The sequence below is a fragment of the Ochotona princeps genome, chromosome X (genome assembly GCF_030435755.1).
Source record: "Ochotona princeps isolate mOchPri1 chromosome X, mOchPri1.hap1, whole genome shotgun sequence".
In the NCBI taxonomy this organism is placed as follows: Eukaryota; Metazoa; Chordata; class Mammalia; order Lagomorpha; family Ochotonidae; genus Ochotona; species Ochotona princeps.
In genome coordinates this window covers 22,305,566-22,326,293 of record NC_080865.1, presented here as the reverse complement: position 1 = coordinate 22,326,293, position 20,728 = coordinate 22,305,566, and the positions used below count along the sequence as shown (strand labels likewise).

The window sequence follows — 20,728 nt, the reverse complement described above, 5'->3', positions numbered from 1 at the left end:
GCTCTCTGGCTTTAAGCACTGAGCCCAACTCTATTCCCTGTCTGAAACAAGAAGTATTTATGACATGGTCCACCCTGTTGGCTGACGCATACAATGAATCAGATCATGCTGGTGTATTCAGTCATGCTCCTTCTTGCATTTCCACTTCTGGCCATGTGGATCATTCTGTATTTGAGTCAACGAGTGTTTTTTTCTTACTGTTTTCTACTTTGTGTGCTCTTCTCTGTGTTCACAACAGTGAGGATTTTTGAAGTAGAAACTCAGTGTCTCTGTCGATATATGGACATCAGCATCCTTTTCCTCCTTCACGTTTGTTTTTCTTTATCAAGCACCAGAAGGTTGCTCCAGGGCAGTCATTTAACACTCTTTGAGTGCTTATTTTTGTTATGTATCAAGTGGTATTGGAGCATATAATCCCTGAATTTTTCATCCAAGTTTAAACTTGTATTAAACTGCCAAATTTTGTCTCACTCTTTCTACTTGCAAGATTTTTCTTGGTGTTAGAAGAGACTGGAGCGAAATAGAGCAGTTAACTGATTCTGCTGTCTACATTGTCTGTTAAGTAGTATACTGTCTTGCGGAAATGGTATTTCTCTATTTCCATGTTTCTCTTCCTTTTTAAAATCTTGCTTTATAAAACAGAAATTAATTGCAAGTTGGACATACTTTACTATGATGATGAAATTGAGCTGCTTTAGGTTTTCAGACTTCCGTGTTCTGTGCTCTGTCTCCAGGATGTCAGTTTCCTGAGGCCAAAATACTTGTTTGTCTTGTTCACTGAGTTTCCGGTTGGCTTTCATGATAGACCGTAAATATTGCTTACACAGCAAATTCTGTTATGGCGATATTTTTTCTTTTCAAATACGATCTTCCAAAGGGTTCCTTCTGTGACATGTTAACTGTTTTCAAATGTATCTTCCTCGTATATTCCTTGGTGTGAGTTAAAATTACATGGTTATGATTTCCTTTACGGAGTTTTTCATTCTTCTTGAGGTAAATAATGCCTATTAACACAGGCCTGTGTGTTAGAGATCTATTGCTACACAACAATACTATCTCAGACTTAATCAGCTTGGAATAATACATTTTGGATATTACAGTTATGCATGTGTGGAAGTGTTGCATGGTACCCCATAAATATGTACAAGTTTTTGATGTGCCAGCCTCTTAGTTCCCATGGGTTCAGAGTCACAGCTCAGCTATGGTGAGTCCTGCTTATGGTCACACAAGGCTGTGTGCTCATTTGAGGTTCTCTGCCTACTCAGATTGTTGACAGAATTCACTTCCTTATGGTTGTGGGACTGAGGGCTTGGATTTCTTCCTAGCTGTTAACCTGAGGCTATCCTAAGTGCCAAGAAGCCACCTGCTGTTGATTGCCACACAAGGGTCCTCAGAGTGGCTTCCTACTTCTTCAAGGTCAATGCAATCTATCAGCACATATACCCTATCAACTTTGTAAAAGACTATCTAGCAGAGTAGAAGATTTTATAATGTGCTTTCTTGAAAAGTATGCCTTCTGTGCAATATGTACTTAAAAAAATGTTTGTTTTTATTTGAAAAGCAGATTTTTACAGAGAGAGAAGGAGAGACAGAGATTTCCATCTGCTGGTTCACTCCCCAAATGGCTGCAATGGCCAGGGCTGAGCTGATCCAAAGCTGGGAACCAGGAGCTTCTTTCCCGGTTTCTTGCATGGATGCAGGGGCCCAAGGCATTTGAGTCATCTACTTTCTCAGGTTAATAAGAAAGGAGCTTAATTGGAAATGGAGTAGCCAGGTCTTCAACGAGTGCCGATAAGGGATGCCAGTGTTCCAGGTGGAGGAGTAGCCTGTTGTCCCAGCATGCCAGCCCTACAATATAGGCTTTAAAAACAACAGCAACAATATAGGCTTTTAATACTAGTTCTCTAACTTGTTGCTGAAGGATGTGTGAATTATGTTACATTTAGAAAATATTGCCTGTTTTCCCTTTTCCCCTGCCATTAAAAATGCTATAGGGTTAGACATTGCATTTATAGTAAAATATGTACAAATTAGTTACAGTATAAATTACACATGCAGAGATATATAACAGTGTAGTATAAATAGAACTACATTTATTGTGCCTCATGAATGCTTTAAGCAATTTAAGGATAATCTGTGTTATGATTTTTTTTCACACCTACCATTTTTAACCCAGCTGCCTTGTAAGATACAAATCTACTGGATCCTAAAACAGATTGTGGTGGTAGCAATGGTACTCCTCAGGGTACACATTGGCAGGAGGCTGGATTGAAGCAGAGGTGGGACTGAATTCAAGACACTCTGATATGGGCTGCAGGTTTCTGAAGTGTGGCTTAACCCACTGTTCCACAAACAGCTGCCCCCCCCCCCCCGGCCTATTTCTCAGCCTTTCACTTTCCAGGCATGGAAATAATAATTTATTCTTCTTGTCCTGTTATTTAGTTTATTATCCTTTATATCCTCTACTTCCATTGTGTCTTTCAAAGAACAAGTTATTAGTCTTGCATGCCACATTTTCTTTAAAAAAAAGCCACACATTTATTTTTATTGGAAAGGCAGATTCACAGATAGGAGATAACACAGAGAAAAAGATCTTCTATCCATTGGTTCTTTCGTCAGATGCCGCAACAGCTGAGGCTGAGCTGATCTGAAACCTGGAGCCAGGAACTTTCTCCAACCCTGACATATGGGTGCAGGGTCCCAAGACTTTGGGCTGTACTTCTCTGCTTTCCCAGGCCACAAGCAGGGAGATGGATGGGAAGTGGAACAGCCAAGATGAACTAGCACCCATATGGAATGCCGGCATTACAAAGTGGAGGATTAGCCAGTTGAGTCATTATGCTGGCCCTGCCTGCTATATTTTCTTAGTCATGAGTTACAGCTAAGGTCTGTGTCGTTCACAATCATAGTTGATGTACTTAAGTATTAGACCTTTATGTTTAGGATGTAATTTGTTGTGATTTAATTGATAGCAAGTTGACTTTGTATAAGTTTTAACAGCTGTTCCTGGACAATTTCCTGTCCAGTTTTGAAGAATTATATCATGTTCCAATTTATCTTCTAACTCTTAATTCAAAAGATCACATGTCTTTTGTAAATATGGAAGCGTCTCTCATTTTATTAAATTCTTTAAAGGATAAATAATACCTTGTATCATATCCTATAGCAAAATTAGCTACTCCTTTCAGGTATGTATTTGTATGTATAATTCTCTTCCATTCAGTTTATGTCTTCAGTTTCAGTAACACATTTCTGATGGGAGAAGTGAAAATGATTTGCTTCTTTTAAAGATTTATTTATTTATTTGAAAAACGGAGTTACAGAGACAGAAAGTCAGAGGCAAAGAGTGAAGTCTTCCATCCCAACTCTTCACATGACCACAACAGCTGGGGTCAGTCAGGTTGAAGCCAGAAGCCAGGAGCTTCATCTGGGTCTCCCATGTGGGTACAGGGGCCCAAGCACCTGAGCCATCCTCTATTTTCTCAGGCTTATTAGCAGGGAGCTGTGTCAGAAATGGAGCAACCAGGCTTCAAACTGGCACCCGCATGGGATGCCAGCATTGAAGGCAGCAGCTTAATCTGATATACCACAGTGCTGATTAGCAGAAAGGGGTGACCATTTCTAGGTTCAGCTGATTGAGTTATGGATAGGTGCCTACATTTACTATTATAGGTTCCTAGATTTAACATCACAGACCATTTGGTATATGGTGACACAGTGAAATTTACATTGATAATCTGTATCAATGAAACAAAACAAAAGTTTGTTTTGAGAATTCCTAATGGTTTATATTACTTTTTGTTCTTAGGGTCTTTTTAATAATAGCTTGGCTGAGATATAATTCATAGGTCACAGAATTTATTCTTTCAGGGTATACAGTTCAATGGTTTTTAGTGTATTCATTGGTTTTTACAGCAGTCACCACAGTCTATCTTTACCAAACATTTATCACCCCAAAGAGAACCCTGTAGCTACTCCGCCAAGCCTAAGCATCCAATGATCTACTTTCTGTTTCTGTGGAGTCATAGTCATAGTCATAGTCATTGATTCATTCAATACAATATATTGTGTTTGTGCCTGGTTTCTTTCACTTTGCAAGTGAAAGTAGTACTCCATTCCTTCTCGTGGCCAGATAATATATTTTGTGTGAATATTGCACATTTTATCCATATATTAGTTCATATAATCTGATTGATATATTTTGACACTTAAAAATATAATGAAGTTAATACATTCAATAAGAATTTTCATTATGTTTTCATATTGAGCCTCACATTGTGAGTTTAGGTAAGTATTACACTTAACATTTTATGGTTAGAGATGAAAGATCAGAAAGCCCAAGTAATTTGCCTATGATCACATAGTAATTAAATATTAAAACTGGAGCTCAAATCCAGTTTATTTATTTGACTGTGAATCATATTTTTTCATCCTTATTTCCACAGACAAATCCTTGATGATTTTGTTTTAAAGAATAATTACTTAGTAGCTAGCTTCATTGCCATCTTTTTGTTGTTGTCATCATCTTGATTTACTATGCTATTAGATTTCGGAAATAAGCAGGAAAAAATGCCTGTAATGTGGAGCCAGCATCTGCATGGGCACTGGTTTGTGTCCCAGCTGGTCCATTTCCGATCAAGCTCCCTGCTTTATGGCCTGGGATAGCCATGGTGGATGGCCGAAGTGTTTGGGCCCCTGCACCCATATCCAGGCTTTGGATCAGCTTAACTCTGGTTGTTGTGGCCATTTGGGGAGCGAACCAGTGGATGGAAGATCTTTTTCAGTTTAGCTCTCCTTCTCTCTGTAAATCTACCTGCCAAATAGAAATAAGTATTTTCTTAAAAGCCTTGTAATGTGATGCTGCCTGAATAACTTTGTTCATAACATGGGGATGTATTTTAGATGGTCACACACCTCTGTAGCTTAGTAAAATTTTACAAGAGGCAGACTTCTCAACAATTGATATCCACTTACAGAAACATTTCCAAGGCTGTGTTGGAGGACTAACTTTTCCTTATCCTCTGAAAAACTTGCTAGTGAAAAAGCTAGCTTATCATGTTTAAGAGTCCCAAAGTTAAAATGATTTAAATTTTGTCTATCAAGTAGAGTAATACACAGAATATATTGAATAAAAGGCTTGTGTAGTTACAATATGTATTATATGTTGGATTCCTTTTTATCCCCCTTAGGGTTCTGTAGCTATAGCAGGTGCTGTTATTCGCTGGCTAAGAGATAATCTTGGAATTATTAAGTCCTCAGAGGAAATTGGTAAGTATGCTGAAGAGTGATAAATTGTAATCTTTTACCTCTCTAGTCTAAAAACTTACTGTTTTACCCCAGATGTGATCTCTAAATCATATCAATCACTATTGTATGTTTGACTTATGTAGAAAGTTAGCTATTTTGTGAAATTTTGTAAAATAGTAGATTGACACAATTAGTGGTAACCATGAAGAAAGTGGCATTACAGGACATAAAAATTACCTAAGTGTAATATTGAACACTGGAGATTGTCAGAATCTGAAGGTAGAGTAGTCTAGTTAAAGCTGTATGTAAAGAAAGAGCTTTAGCTCCTAGATGTGAGTGAACGTTCAGCTTCTTACATCTATTATTTCAATATTAGTATGACAACTTCTGTTTGTGGATGAATGGCTTGAAATCACCTATACTCTTTTCTTTGAAGATTTATTTTTGTTGGAAAGTCAGATATACAGAGAGAAGAGGAGAGACAGAGAGGAGGGTCTTCCATCCATTGATTCACTCCCCGAGCAGCTGCAGTGGCCGGAACTGAGCCATTCCGAAGCCAGGAGCCCAGAGCTTCTTCCAGATCTTCCATGTGGGTGCAGGGTCCCAAGCTTTGGGCCATCCTTGACTGCTTTCTCAGGCCACAAGCAGGGAGCTGGATGGGAAGTGGTGCTGCTGGGATTAGAACCGGCACATGCAAAGTTAGTACTTTAGCCACTAGGCTACTGCACTGGGCCCCAGCTATACTCTTTTATCTACTTGTTAACTTTTCCTAAAGGTAGGACAATTCAACATGCATTTCTGCTTAGGGATTCAAGAGAGACATTTCTTCATCTCTCAGAGACTTTCAAAATGCTGATAATTTAAAATACTGCAAGGAAACAAATCATATTCCTAAATGTCTTAACCTGGATTACATTTTAGTGGGGGAGGGCCCGGTGCAGTAGCCTAGTGGCTAAAGTCCTCACCTTGCATGCACTGGGATCCCGTATGAGCACCAGCATGTGTCCTGGTGGCCTTACTTCCCATCCAGCTGCCTACTTGTGGACTGGGAAAGTAGTCGAGGACAGCCCAAGCCATGGGACCCTGCACCCATGTGGAAGACCTGGAAGAAGCTCCTGGCTCCTGGCTTAGGATTGGCACAGCTCCGGCTGTTGTGGCCGTTGAGGGAATGAATCATCGGACGGAAGATCTTCCTCTCTGTCTCTCCTTCTCTCTGTATATCTGACTTTGTAATAAAAATAAATAAATAAAATAAAACACTTTAGTAGGGGTGTGCAATGTGGAGAAAATTTTTCTATTACTCCTAGCATACTGCTATAGTTAGAAACTTTATTCCATACCAAGGAATTTGAAACAACAGCAAAAAAAAAAAAAAAAATCTTGCCCTAGTTTTTTAAGTGGGCATGTTTATTCAATAAAATAGGACATAAGTATAACTTTTGCTTTATCTTTTTTATGTTAGAAAAACTTGCTAAAGAAGTAGGCACTTCTTATGGCTGCTACTTTGTCCCAGCGTTTTCAGGGTTATATGCACCGTACTGGGAACCCAGTGCAAGAGGGTAAGTGTACTGAAAATATAAAATGCTTTTTAGGGATTTTTTTCTTACTTGCTAAATTAGTTGAAAACCTGTTAAATGTTTTCTGTTTATTGTCAAGTAAGTTCATGAAGTGTTTGAGGAAGACCTTTTTTCTATGCTTTTCCTATTTGGAGATCAAAATTTCAGAGCCATTTGGCTCCATGTGGTTATAAATCAGCTGACAATAACCCCCACTGTGGCCATAGTGGGTGCTGTGATTTGTGATGGTGTTACTATGTTTGATCTTCAAAGCGTCTGACAGCTGTATGCAAAAGGACATCATCTAATGAATACTGATTTGATTTTATGTTACAATTATCCATTCAGCTGGATCATGAATTTTTTCATGGATGCAGGATTGTGTCTACAAAGACATGTCAAGTAGCTAAATAGTTTTGTGTAACATTCTTTCCCTGCACATCTCTCTTTTAAGGCAAAGTGACAGAGAGGAAGTCATACACAGAGAGATCCTCTATCTACTAGTTCAGTCCCCAAATGGTCAGAATGGCTGGGACTGAGGCAGGCCAAAGCCAGGAGCAGGGAATTCCATCCCAACTGGTTGGGCCATCTTCTGCTGTTTTCCCAGACTTGAGTAGGAAGATGACTCAGAAGCAGAGCAGCCAGGACTTGAACTGTCACTCCAATATGATACCAGCATTGCAAGTAGCAGCCTAACTCCACGGAAATACCATGTCTGTCCACCCCAAACCTATGCGGTTCTGTGGAATTCATGCTTTTCATATTCACGAAAGACACTTCTGGTCAATGAATCATTTATACCACTCTCATGGGCAAATCTTTCTGTATATTTTTAGGATAATCTGTGGACTCACTCAGTTCACCAATAAATGCCACATTGCTTTTGCTGCTTTGGAAGCAGTTTGCTTCCAAACCCGAGAGGTAATGGTTGTGGACTTATTTCCTTGTACTTAAACTACTTTTTTCATTGATGAGTTATGTATTATTGCCTGATATTTATTAAATTCTGAAAATGTACTTAAGTCTACCTCAATACTAGTCTAAATATTTGTGTTTTCTCTTTGAGTTCCTGTTATTTGCTAGACTTCTGGGCATTTCATGATTGAAGGGAGGCTGAGTAGTATCTGCGAGGCTATTTCAGTAAGTTTGTAGAGAACAGAATTGAAAAATAAGGATTTTTTTGGTGCAGATAAGTTGTGAAAAACATGCATAGCTTTGTCATGATGTGTATAAAGACTTTGCATATGCATGGGTTTCAAGATTATTTTACACCAAAATTATTTTTTGTAACTTTGAATACTTATTTATTTTAACTTATTTGAAAGATAGAGGCAGACAGAGATCTCCCATTTGCTGGTATATTCTCCAAGTGTTTGCAACAATAGGGTTGGGCCATTCTGAAGCAAGGAGCCTGGAAATTAGTATGAATCTCTAATGTGCGTGCCAGTGAACCAAGTGCTGGATCTGTCACCTGTTGCCTCCCCCAGGGTGCACATGAGCAGGGAGTAAATGTGCCATGACTTGAATCCAGGAACTCTGATGTAAGATCTGGATGTTTCAAGTCATGTCTTAATCACAGAGTCTCATATTTGCCTCTGCACCAAAATATTTAATTGCCGTTTCTACCAACTTCTTGAATTACTTGTTGGGTAGACAGAGGAAATAGCTGTAATGTGGACATCAAAGAAGGAAACCAGGGTGCAAGATAGAGTTTTCCAGCTTCACTGCACATCAGGGTCAATGTGCTGGTGTAGTAAGAGAGGTTTGTGGTGACCAGAGCAAAAGAGGGCTTGGAGGACCACAGTATATCGTCCTGACTTTATTGTGCAGACTTTGAGAAGCTCTTGAGGGTTATTAAACAGAGGATTGTCATTTTTAGAATGTTACTAGAAAGTAGTTTTATTATGCTAATTGCATGTTTTCTCTAAGATTTTGGATGCCATGAATCGGGACTGTGGGATTCCACTCAGTCATTTGCAAGTAGATGGAGGAATGACCAGCAATAAAATTCTGATGCAGCTACAAGCAGACATTCTGTATATCCCTGTAGGTTAGTAAACTTTGTTCCTTTCAACTACAGGAGCAATGTTTGTCAAGAACTGGTTCTCTAGGCATATGCAATTGCAAAAATGTTGATGTAGCTTTCTCTCTCTCTCTCTCTCTCTCTCTCTCTCTCTCTCTCTCCTTCCTCAGTCAAGCCCTCCATGCCAGAAACAACTGCATTGGGTGCAGCCATGGCAGCTGGGGCTGCAGAAGGAGTAGGCGTGTGGAGTCTTGAACCCGAGGATTTATCAGCTGTCACGATGGAGAGGTTTGAGCCTCAGATCAACGCTGAGGGTACTTTTAAAGAATGATACCTTTAAAAAAAGATTTGTTGATTTTTATTGAAAAGGCAGATATACAGAGAGAAGGAAAGACAGAAAGATCTATCCGCTGGTTCACTGCCCAAGTGGCCACAATGGCCAGAGCTGAGCTGATCCAAGTCAGGAGACTCTTCCAGGTCTCCCACACAGGTGCAGCATCCCAAGGCTGTGGACCATCCTCAAATGCTTTCCCAGGCCACATACAGGTTGCTGAAAGGGAAGTGGAACAGCTAGGGTATGAACCGATGCCCATATCAGATCCTGGTGCATGCAAGGTATACTGTGAAATAGTGGTATACTGTGAAAGGGACCTTAGTGGAGGGCATTTTGCCTTTCTATTTATCTGTGAGCCAAGACGAAAAATAAAAATTACAAATGTTACTGTTGCTCACTTGGCTGCTAAGCACATGTGGTTTATTCTGAGTGTTATTGAAATAATACTTTATAAAAACCCTTCTAAGATCACTTAAAATTTGTTTATTTATTTGAAAGTTTAAGTCATAGACAGGAAGAGGCAGAGACAAAGATATCTTCATCTGCTTGTTCACTCCCTAAGTGGCTGCAAGAGATAGGGCAGAGTTAGGCCAAGTTAGGGATCTGGGAGCTTCATCTGGGTTTCCCGTGTGGCTGCAGGGGCCCAAGCACTTTGACCATCCTCTATTGCTTTCCAAGTCATTAGCAAGGAGCTAAATCATTGGTGAAGCAGCAGAACTGGTACCCATATTGAATGCCAGTGTTGCAGGTGGCAGCTTTACTTGCTGTGCCACAATACTAGCCCCTGAAGGTGGCTTTTTAAAACTAATGATGTTTACTGTTTACAGGCCTTTTGTGTAGGAGAGTGATATTGCCACACTCTCAATTATGGCTTGTGAGAATTTCCTTTTTGAAAAGTGATAAGGGAGGTATGAGTCATTAGCCGACTGCCCCTAATGTCTCTACTGGGTTGTCTTTGGCAGTGATGACCCAGCTTTTAGATGTCATTAGTGGGCCTCTGAGACATCCTGGTAATCTTCAAGTACAGTAGGATGCAGAAGCAATTTAACTAAATGAACATTAAATGTCTGATTAATAGTCCTAAGATATTGAGGTAAGCTGCAAGCCCTGACCAACACGTTCATAGAATACTGATACATCTCTTAAATTAACATAAATGTGAATTGAAAAATAAGATATGTTGAATTTGATTTTATAATATTTAAGAAGTCTGCATAAAAGCATCAGAGGATTTTGAACTGTTAAATAAGCTTAAATAAGCTTTCTGATACATTTTGTTAAATTTTCTGAAATATTTCAGTATTTCTTAATCTTATTAATTCTTTTCCCGATGTAAGAAAATAAGTTGTATGAAGTTTTTGTAAGATTTATATACAAAGTCAGAATTACAGAGAGAGAAGAGACAGAGATCTTTACTCCTCAGATGTCTGCGATGGCCAGCGCTAAGCCAGGCTGAAGCCAGGACTCAGGAGCTATCCAGGTGTACCAGCATGGATGCAGGGACTCCAGTGCTTGGCCCATCTTCTGTTGCTCTTTCTGGGGATACAGACCAGTGTCTATATGGGATGCTGAGGTCAAAGGTGGTGGCTTTACCCACCACACCATACCACAAACCCCAATAACAATACTTTTTGCTTGTTGGTTTGTTTTAAAGATTTGTTTTTATTTTTATTTGAAAGACAGAGTTAGAGAGAGAGTTCTTCCATCTGCTGGTTCACTAGTTCACTTCCCAAATGGCTGCAATGGTCAGAGCTTTGCCAATCTGAAGCAAGAAGCCAAGAGCTTCCTCTGGGTCTCCCACTCGGGTGCAAAGGCCCAAGGACTTGAGCCATCCTCTCCTGCTTTCCCAGGCCATAAGCAGAGAGCTGGATTGGAAGTGGAGCAGCCAAGAAACAAACCAGAGCCCACTATTTTCCTTTTCAGATTTATTTATTTTATTTTAAAGGCAGATTTTACGGAAATAGAAGGTGAAATAGAGAAGCTGTTCCAACAGCCAAAACAGCCAGAGCTGAGTTGATGCCAGGAGCTTCTTCTGGGTCTCCTACATGGGCACAGGGTCCCAAGGAATTAGGGCATCTCCCACTGCTCTTCCAGGTCATAAGCAGGGGGCTGGATCATAAATGGAGTAACTGTTACATGAACGGGTGCTCCAATGGAATGCAAGTGCCACAGGGAAGAGGATTAGCTTGCCGTGCTGCCACACTGGCCCCAAATACTAATATTTTTATAATCAGAGTATACAATGTCACTTGATACAGAATTTTTTTAAATTTTTTTCGATACTGGATAAAACATGAAATTCAGAAGATTTTCTGCTTCTGAAAAACCATCAAAAATGTATTTGGAAGGCAGAGTAACAGAGAAAGAGGGAAGAAACAGAGTGAGCGAGCAAGACCAAGAGAGAGCGATCTTTTGCCTGTTGCTTTTCACTTCCCATGTTGTTGCAACTGCCAGAGTTGGGCTGATCCAAGGCCAGGTGCCAGGACCTTCTTCTGAGTCTCCCACATGGAGACTCAGGGGCCCAAGCAATTGGACCATCCGCTGCTGCTTTCCCTGGTGCATGAGCAGAGAGCTGGAGCAGAAGTGGAACAGCTGAAACTTGAACTGGTGCCCATATGGGATGCCAACATTGCAGATGGTGGTTTTATACAAAATGCCACATTGCCAGCCCCAAAATATCAAAATTTTTGATAAGCAAATAAAGTTTAGAAATGATATTGCCTCCAAATCTAATCACACTTTATTCTTTTTATTTTTGTTATTTAAAAAAAACAAACCTCTTAAATTTGTTTTTTCCCAAAGATTTAACTTACTTACTTACTTACTTACTTATTTAATGTGAAAGGCAGAGTTACAGAGAGAGAGATATCTACCATCTGCTCCTTCATTCCCCAAATGACCTGAATAGCCAGAGCCAATCCGAAGCAAGGAGCCAGGAGCTTCTTCCTGGACTCCCACAAGGGTACAGGGGCCCAAGTATTTGGACTATCCTCCACTGTTTTTCCAGGTCATTAGAAGGAAGCTGGATTGGAAGTGCAGTAGCCAGAACTTGAACCAGTGCCCATGTGGGATGTTAGTGCTATAGGCAAAGGCTTAATGTGCTATGCTCAGTGCCAGCACCGAATCATACTTTTAAAGGAAGCAATCTTTATGCAAATCACTATTAAGTTCTGTTTTCTAAGGAGAACCATCTTTATAATTGACCTTAACTGGACCCGATCAGTTATGCCAGATGTGTCCATCCTCCCTTTTACCACACACGCGCGTGCGCGCTAATGGGCACCTTATTACAGGCAGCGGTTCATAATACTTTGGTTTAGAGCCAACTACAGGCCAAAGACTCTGGCTGATATACAGTTGCAGAGATGAGTTCAAGGCTAAGTCCTTACCTTTCAGGAGACTCAAGTACATTGGATAGGTAGGAAAAAACATACACATTTGCTGTGTTAATTGATATCTTGAGGTATGCATGCAGGGCTGCAGGAAGCAGGAAGGGAGCTGGCAGAAGCAGTGATTCTGAAGTCTTGTCTCCTGGGCACTGTAGGCTTCGGGTGCTGTGGAAGGCCGAGGGACTTGAGAGACAGGTAGCCCAAGCTATAGGCACAGGTTCTTCACATTTCCACTGGAAGGAAATCCTACTTTAAGGAGCCAGGCCATCTCACAGAAATTTGAATCTTAGGAGAAATCAGATTTTATTCTTTTGTCCCTAAAACAGCTCTCCCTCCAGTTATGCACATTATAATATACTCCTTTCCTCGTGCTAAGTCCTCTTCTCTCCCCCCTCCCCCCAAAAAAGTAAATCAAATTTGACTGCCCTTTCTAATCCATCCAGGTTTGTTTGTAGTGTCTCCCAATCTCCCTTTACCCTACAGACCAATGCCGAAGATTTCACTCTGGTTTCCAAGCAAGATCACTTCTAGCAACTGCCAGTTACTAGTAATCATGTACTTCCTAATTTCAGTCCTGGTGAGGCCTCACTTTAATGTGCACCAATTTATCTAGAATACCAAGTTATCATAAGTGTGATACATTAAACATGTCAGCAAACTACCTTTCACCTGTGTGTTTTTTTCTACTTTCTAATTCCAGAAAGTGAAATTCGATATTCTACTTGGAAGAAAGCTGTGATGAAGTCAATGGGTTGGGTGACAACACAGTCTCCAGAAAGTGGTAAAAAAGTATTTGTACTATTTCTTACTGCCACCTTTTCTTATTATGCTAAAAAGTTGAAGTATCTAGCCATCTACACTTAGTTACATTGATTATAGTTATGTCCAATCTCACATTTTGAAAATACTTTGAAGTTCTAAACAAATGGAAATTATCAGGTTATGAGGTTAACTCAACTCTGTCCTCTGCCGCATTTTTCTTCTAGAGTTTTTTTTTTTTTTGATGATTCCACTTGATAACTGAATTTTCCTAAATTAAAATTATTTCTAGTTTCTTCTTAATAATAAAGAAATCAGCTAGAGCCCTCTTTCCCTCCCTTCCTCTCGCAGTTTTACTTTACCTTTTTGGGAGGCTGTCGTTATGACCTGAAACACTCAAAAGTTACATGAATTTCAAAATATATTCCACTACTTTCTAGGCTGATACCAGGTATGTAAGAAATGAGCATACTGGGAATTCCTTTGGAAACGGAGAGGAAAAGGTGTTGACAGAAAATAGGGAACTACATTAGTTTTCAATTGCTTATGTAAGAAGGTATTCAATTTCAGTAAACCATGTAAGCTTTAAGCAGCCTTAAGTTATCTTTAGTAGGATATATGTTGTAATTCTTAATGAATGCAAGATTTGGGGCATAATGAATGGAAAAATGGCTACTAATTTATTCAAGTATGTATTTTAATAGAAAGAGTTTGAAATGAAATAATTCCTGCCTTCCAACTTCAAAGTGAATGTAAAAGTACTTGGTTTTTTTTAAGATTTATTTTTATTGGAAAGTCAGATTTACAGAGAGAAGGAGAGACAGAGAGAAAAATGTTCCATCTGCTGCTGATTCACTCCCCAAGTTGCTGCAACAGTAGGTGCTGAGCAGATCTGAAACCAGGAGCCAGGTGCTTCCGGGTTTCCAGTGCTGGTGCAGGGTCCCAAGGCTTTGGGCTGTCCTTGACTGCTTCCCCAGGCCACAAGCAGGGAGCTGGATGGGAAGTGGAGCAATCAGGGCACAAACCGGTACCTATATGAGATCCTGGTGCATGTAAGGTGAGGATTTTAGTCACTAGGCTATTGTGCAGGGCCCAGAACTACTTCTAATGTATCTAGATTTTAGGAGAAACCTCTAAAATCACCCATTATCACAGAATACTATGATCTGTATTTTTAGTACTGGATGTTTCTATTTGAAGCTTTTGGTTTTTCTCCTAAATATGTTTAATATCCTTTTCTTTAAATTTGTGGGGGATTGATAGCTTTCCAAAGAGAATGTCAAAGCTTCCCCATGACTATAGTTTTGAGAACCTCTATAATTAAACTTGTCAATTATAATTTTTTTTAACATTACTTGCTGGTTGTTAGGTAAGACACAACAAACATGGGCTCTGATTTCCTTTTCTACTTGCCTATAAGTAATACTTGGTAGCAAGTTGAGTTACCCTTGGGACCCTGCACTCATGTGGGAGATTTGGAGGAGGCTCCAGGCTCCTGGATTTGGATTGGCTCAGCTCCAGTTGTTGCGGCTGCTTAGGGAGTGAGCCACTGGATGGAAGATCTTTCTGTCTTTTCTTCTCTTTATAAAACTAACATTCCAATAAAAATAAGTAAAAAATATTTTTTAAAAAAGTAAAAACAAGCTGAGTTACATGATGTCTGTTTATCCAACTGGATTTTTACAAATGGCACAATCATCCTTTGTCCCTCTTACCATTTCCACACCTCACACACACACACACACACATATGCAGTTCTCCTGCCTAGAAGCTCAGGGTATTTTAGTTGCAAAATTCCCACAAAACCAATTGATCATTTTATGTTTGTATACCTTACTATCAGTGAATTTAAGACGCCAAGAAAAAATTGATAGAAAAAGAAAAATTACATTATTTCTTTAGTTTCTATTATCAGCATTGATAAAAGTAATTTGACTTTTTGATAGTTTAAGATTTTTTTAAATTTGCTTTTGTTTTAAACTACAGTGGATTTAAATTAAAATTTTTAAATATGTTTTAAATTGATTTTTTGTAAACACTAAAGTATATTATTTTGGAGGTCACTAAGTTGTACAATCAACTCAGAATAATAATTGTTTAATTACAGGTATTTTCAACATATCGTACACAAACAAGTGGTTTTATAAAGGTTCATGGGAATTCATGTTATGAAAATCATATGCAAGGATTTCAAAAATTTTTGTACCAAAATAAGCTTATCATTTAGTTCAGTTTTCCATAAACATTTTAAAGTCATTCTGTCTGTATAACACACACACACACACACACACACACACACACACACAAGGTAAATGCCTAGTCACCCCCCATTTGGAAAGAACTCTGGAATGCAGGTTATCTAGTTAGAACTCATTGTAGGGTCATCAGGAAAACCAGCTATTTCAATTTAGAACTAAAAAATAAATACCTCTAAAATAAAATGCAGCCTTTAAGGAATATGGAAACAAAAAGAGACCTTGTTTTTATTTGAAAATGTGAATTGCAGTGATAAGATGAGGGATATGATTTATATTCCTCTTTTAATGAAAGTGAAAATCTATCATCTATTGTCTTAAAGGGAGACATTCATGATAGGTTACGGGCAGAAGGCAATCCTCTCCCAGGAAAGCAAAGCAATGACCATCATCAGCTGACTAGCACCCAGATGCAAAATATGACAAAATACACTACCCCAGAGATCACAGCCCCTTTGCCTAAGGATAGCAGTTATTTATTCTTAAATAAACTTTTAAAGAATGTTAAATAACCATTTTTGAATTTAAGGAAAGTGTGTATATATAAAGTAATCTTTAAAGGGAGGGACTCGTAGAAAATTTAGATCACAAAGTATTGAAGTGTTTGTTCTTAGATGAGTGTAAAAGTGTAGCTTAATACAGTGCCGTTTTTCATCTGCAGTAACACTGAACCAAGATGTAGCAAGAACAGAGTTTTTAAGTCATTTTCAGTAGACGAATGTAATTCTCTGACAGCCAAAGAACCTCTTTTAAGCTCTAGGGCAACTGGATTGCTCATTTAGTATTTTTGGGGAAAGAATCAAGAAAGCTAAAGTTAGCAGCCTCCCAAAAAGTTATCTATAGCCTCTCTTTGGCTCTGCCAATGGAAGGCCAATGTTGGTCTTTATGTATTATGTTCTGGGCTACTTGTGGCATGCTATCTGTATTGTTTGTTAACTGTCATAAGCCTTTAATATTGATTACATTTTTGATTTGAAGTAATAACTGTTAGCTTTCATGAATTTTTACTATTTTATAACTTGTTTTGCTATCATGTGATTCTTAACACAAATATTGTAATTATGTGTCTCTCTTTTGGTTTGCTTGACTGGAATTCCCTTCTGCTTGGATGACCACAGGTGACCCTAGTATCTTCTGTAGTCTGCCCTTGGGCTTTTTTATAGTGAGTAGCATGGTAATGTTAATCGGAGCAAGGTACATTTCAGGTTAGTTACTCTTTAAATTAGACGATTTTATTAGTTAGTTTTAATGTATTTATATATAACTCTGCAGAAAACTTCTGATGGTTTTTATTCTTCCAAATTTTAGGAACCTGGAAAATCAATTAGTTAGACTAACTAGTCTTTGGGAGCCGTTATATTTAAGGACTGTGCTTGTGTTGAATGGTTTTTACTTTTGTAGATGATGCTTTGAGAGGCTATATTCAACTGTTAATGTTTATAGAAAAGGAGTTTCAGCATTACTAAGCAAAGTTAATGTATAATTTTGATAATTAATTGGCTCTCAACTGTGTATGAATTGCTTTTTATAGTTTTGAAAATTTGCTAAGCACGTTTTAATGTTTTAATTCTGGAAAGAATTTTGTCCAGTTTCTTAGCAGAGTTCCTGTAAAATTTTAAAACTGAGGCAGATTTATATTCATTTTCATTTTAGTTAAAAGCATGCATTTTCTGAAGTTTTTTAAAAAATGATTGCTTAAATAAATTTGTTGGAATGAAAATGAATTATTATTTTTGCACATTAACTTCTAAAGCTATTCTTACAAAAGTAAAAATGATGCAACATGGTATAAAGTACATACTATAAGCTAGGTTAAATACAGTAGCCATCTTGGAAGCTAATTGAGTCAAGTGGAAATGACTTGTTTCTTGTTCTATATATTTGAAAGAAAACTTCATGGTTACTAAATGACCTTTTAATTAGTAAGATGATGACCTGGTTTGAAAATATAAAACTGAACCTTTATTATTGTGGGGGAGAACAGTTGGTTGTGGAAATCTAACAATTTATTCAGCTTGATATCATCAGTCTAGTGATATATAAATGTGTAATGAAATTCATTTTTATATCAGCAGAATGTTAGTTTATCCTTTAATGAGAATTTTGAGTTACTTGCATGAAAATTTAAAGCTATATTATCTTACCTTTTTCTGTATTATTTGTATTCAAATATTCAGAAAAAAACTTGTTCAAAAGTCATCTGCTAATAATAATAATACTTTATTTTGGTATTTATGCTTTATACTAAGGCTTATGTATTCACAAGTCTGTATAGAAGTAGCAGATGTTTGTTCTCTTTGTGCTTCTGGGGAGTGTTTAATAGAAAACTTTAAACATTCCTATGAGAACTGTAATTGAAATTCACAAAGAAATTATTGAGAAAAAATTCCATTATCCTAAGTACTTAGGGCTACCTAATGATGATCTAGAAAAGTCAAGAAACTGTACAGATGTTTTTGCTGATTCCCCTCACCCCTACCCATTTCTCTTGGTACCATGTCAACATGAAAAGGCGTGGTCTCTATGAAAATGGAGCAACTCTCTAAGCGAAAGGATACAATACGTGTCTAAATTAAAAAGCTTCTAAAAAATATATGGTCACCATCTTTAGGTTTTTCCTCATTTAACATGTGCTGAGAATTCAGAAAAGTGGAAATCGTTTTCTTGATAAACAATTAGCAACAATAGTAATATTTGCTAATTTCAGATTTGCATATATTTTTCTGTTATATTTTTCTGTTTTGATTGTGGAACATTACTTAGAAATCCTAGTAAATTTCTATATAAGTAAATGATAAAATAGTCTTCATTACTGTATCTCCTATATTGCATGTATGCATGACTGATATGTGATTTCTGTCCCCCCATTTTAGGTATCCCATAAATAGTAGAACTGATGGATCCCCAAGATGCATCCAGCAATTTTGTCTCTTAATGTGATGACACTATTCATAGACTCTGATTTTATTTATAAGCCACTTGCTGCATGATCCTCCAAGTAGACTTGTGGCTTGAAATAAAGAAAATGCAGCAGAAAGAATGCTATAGAAACATTTGGTGTGTTTTTTATCATCACCAGTTAAGGATGGGTTGACCAGTTTGGAGGCTGATGCTTCCATTGCCATAACATGCTGGCTCTTTCCCTCTAGGAGCTAGGAAGATGCTGCCCACTGGAATCTCATCAAACACATTCAAGTGGTAGTAGAGCAGGATTTGATTCTCTGTACTACACATGCTTGATGAAGCCAGGACACCTGCTAAAATTAAGTGAACTTTTTGTAGCAGACCCCCTCCCCAAAGTCATTTTTCCTACATTTTAGAAGACCACAGCAGACTTTCACTGAATGGTTAAATGGAAATCTACTAAATTACTAATATTTAGTACTTCCTTGGTTATTTTTCTTTAAGAAGCATTTACCAAACAAACTTCTCAGACATTTTACATGGTTTCATTACTTAAAATTCATTTCTGCCTGGATCATATAAAGAACAGCACTTACCTTTTCTTTCTTTTTTCTTCATCTTTTCTTTGTATACTTCTTACTTTGTATGTGTAATATACATACCTATACATTTTTTATGCCATGAGGGTAGCTCACTCATAAATTAGAGCACATTGTATTCAGTAGATTATAACAGGGTTCTTTTTAAGTGGACTACTGTGTATATAACTATTTGTGGAAAACAGCTGTATACATTTTGGGGCAGTGATCAGACATAATTTTTTAGGAGATATTTTTTCTTAAAGAGTCAACACTCAAATTTTAAGCATATGTTCTATGCCAATAAAAATGTACTTCATTATAACTTCAACTATTTTTCTTTTATAATATTTTTAATTTAGTTGTCTTAGCCAGATACATGCTACAAAAATAAGGAAATCTTTGGAATAGTACAGTAAATATTATTTTCAAACATAAGCACTAATCCAAATAGGGTAATTTTTCATTGAATTCTTTTTCACATATCAGGTGTCTCATTAGCACAGAAGTGTAGCATGTCAGTCTCATAGTTTGCACATATTTAAGATCCTTTTGAGAAACTGAAGAGTTAAAAATAGAAGTAGAGAAAACTATAGCAACAAACCAAGAATCTCTTTCAATTAAGATGTTTTCAACTAATAAGAAAGTATGATTTCTTTCCAGGGTGACATAATTACCTACTTCATGTATTTAAACAGAAAAAGTTTGATCTATTAGAAATGATTTTTGATGAGAATATTTTCTCAAAATATATAGTATTGTACTTAAAAACACATAATCTAGCTTCTTAACATTGATTTTTAAAATATCTGAAAATGAATTTGTTTTATAATAATAGAATATCTCATTTTTAGTGTTGATTGGGAAAATATTTATATGGTAATATAAAAGGTTTGTTTTCTTTGGAATTAATAGTAGCCTGTATTTACTATTTTGACTGTCTGTAAATTATTAAATTTTGCTGGGTTTTATTGATGTAGCTGACAGTTAATTAATTGAAAATAGGGTAGGTAGTATTTACCATGTATTTAAATTTTATTAATATAGAAAATACTATGAAATCATCACTTTCTGGCAACTATTTTAAAAAATGATTGTTTCTACAAAAGTAGATTAATTGTAAATAGTTGTGAAAAGTCATTGTTTAAATAATTTTAAGAATGCATGAATTTTCTAAAAATTGCAAAATGTATAAATGTTTTAAATTGTACACACTGATAATTTAATAAGCTCACAACAAATAAATTGACCCCGCATTCTTACTTGCATTTCTCATTTGCAGCCTAGAACTTAGACTAAAGTTAAATTAAGAAGGATGTTGCTGGAAAGGTGAAACTCAGATATTAGTCCTTAATCAGGCACATTCTGAAACATTATCCAGCATCCAAAGAAGTAGCTTCTAGAATGAATTCCTAAATCATTGTATTAGAATAGACTATATTCTTCTGTCTCAGATTGCTAGAAAATATCTTGGCAAAGTTAACAGCTATTGTCAGTAGTCTTGCTTGGCTACCTATGGCCTTCTACCGGGTTCTTTCTGGGCTTCAGCTTCATTTTAGTCACTGGAGTCTACCACACCATTGTCCTATCAACTTGATAGCCACACCTCAATCTTTTGTTCTCCAACTACTCCATAAAATCAGTAATGCATCTGTGCTTCTGTAATGATAGCTTCGATTTTTC

General features: G+C 37.4%; 1 protein-coding gene across 6 annotated transcripts in view; it reads left to right on the top strand.

Moving 5' to 3' along the window:
* The window catches only part of GK (glycerol kinase), an 81,010-nt gene extending 60,569 nt beyond the window's left edge, over positions 1-20,441 (top strand). For 4 of the 6 annotated variants that reach the window (XM_012927766.2, XM_058658456.1, XM_004587831.3 and 1 more), the window contains 8 exons: positions 5,190-5,268; positions 6,710-6,806; positions 7,640-7,724; positions 8,733-8,853; positions 8,997-9,140; positions 13,250-13,330; positions 16,682-16,768; positions 18,437-20,441. In XM_012927766.2, the coding sequence (XP_012783220.1) occupies positions 5,190-5,268; positions 6,710-6,806; positions 7,640-7,724; positions 8,733-8,853; positions 8,997-9,140; positions 13,250-13,330; positions 16,682-16,768; positions 18,437-18,447 (705 nt within the window). In that variant the 3' untranslated portion in view covers positions 18,448-20,441. The remainder of the gene's footprint in view (positions 1-5,189; positions 5,269-6,709; positions 6,807-7,639; positions 7,725-8,732; positions 8,854-8,996; positions 9,141-13,249; positions 13,331-16,681; positions 16,769-18,436) is intronic. The other 2 variants (XM_058658458.1, XM_004587832.3) reach the window with 1 other exon arrangement.
* The last annotated feature ends 287 nt before the right edge of the window (positions 20,442-20,728 follow it).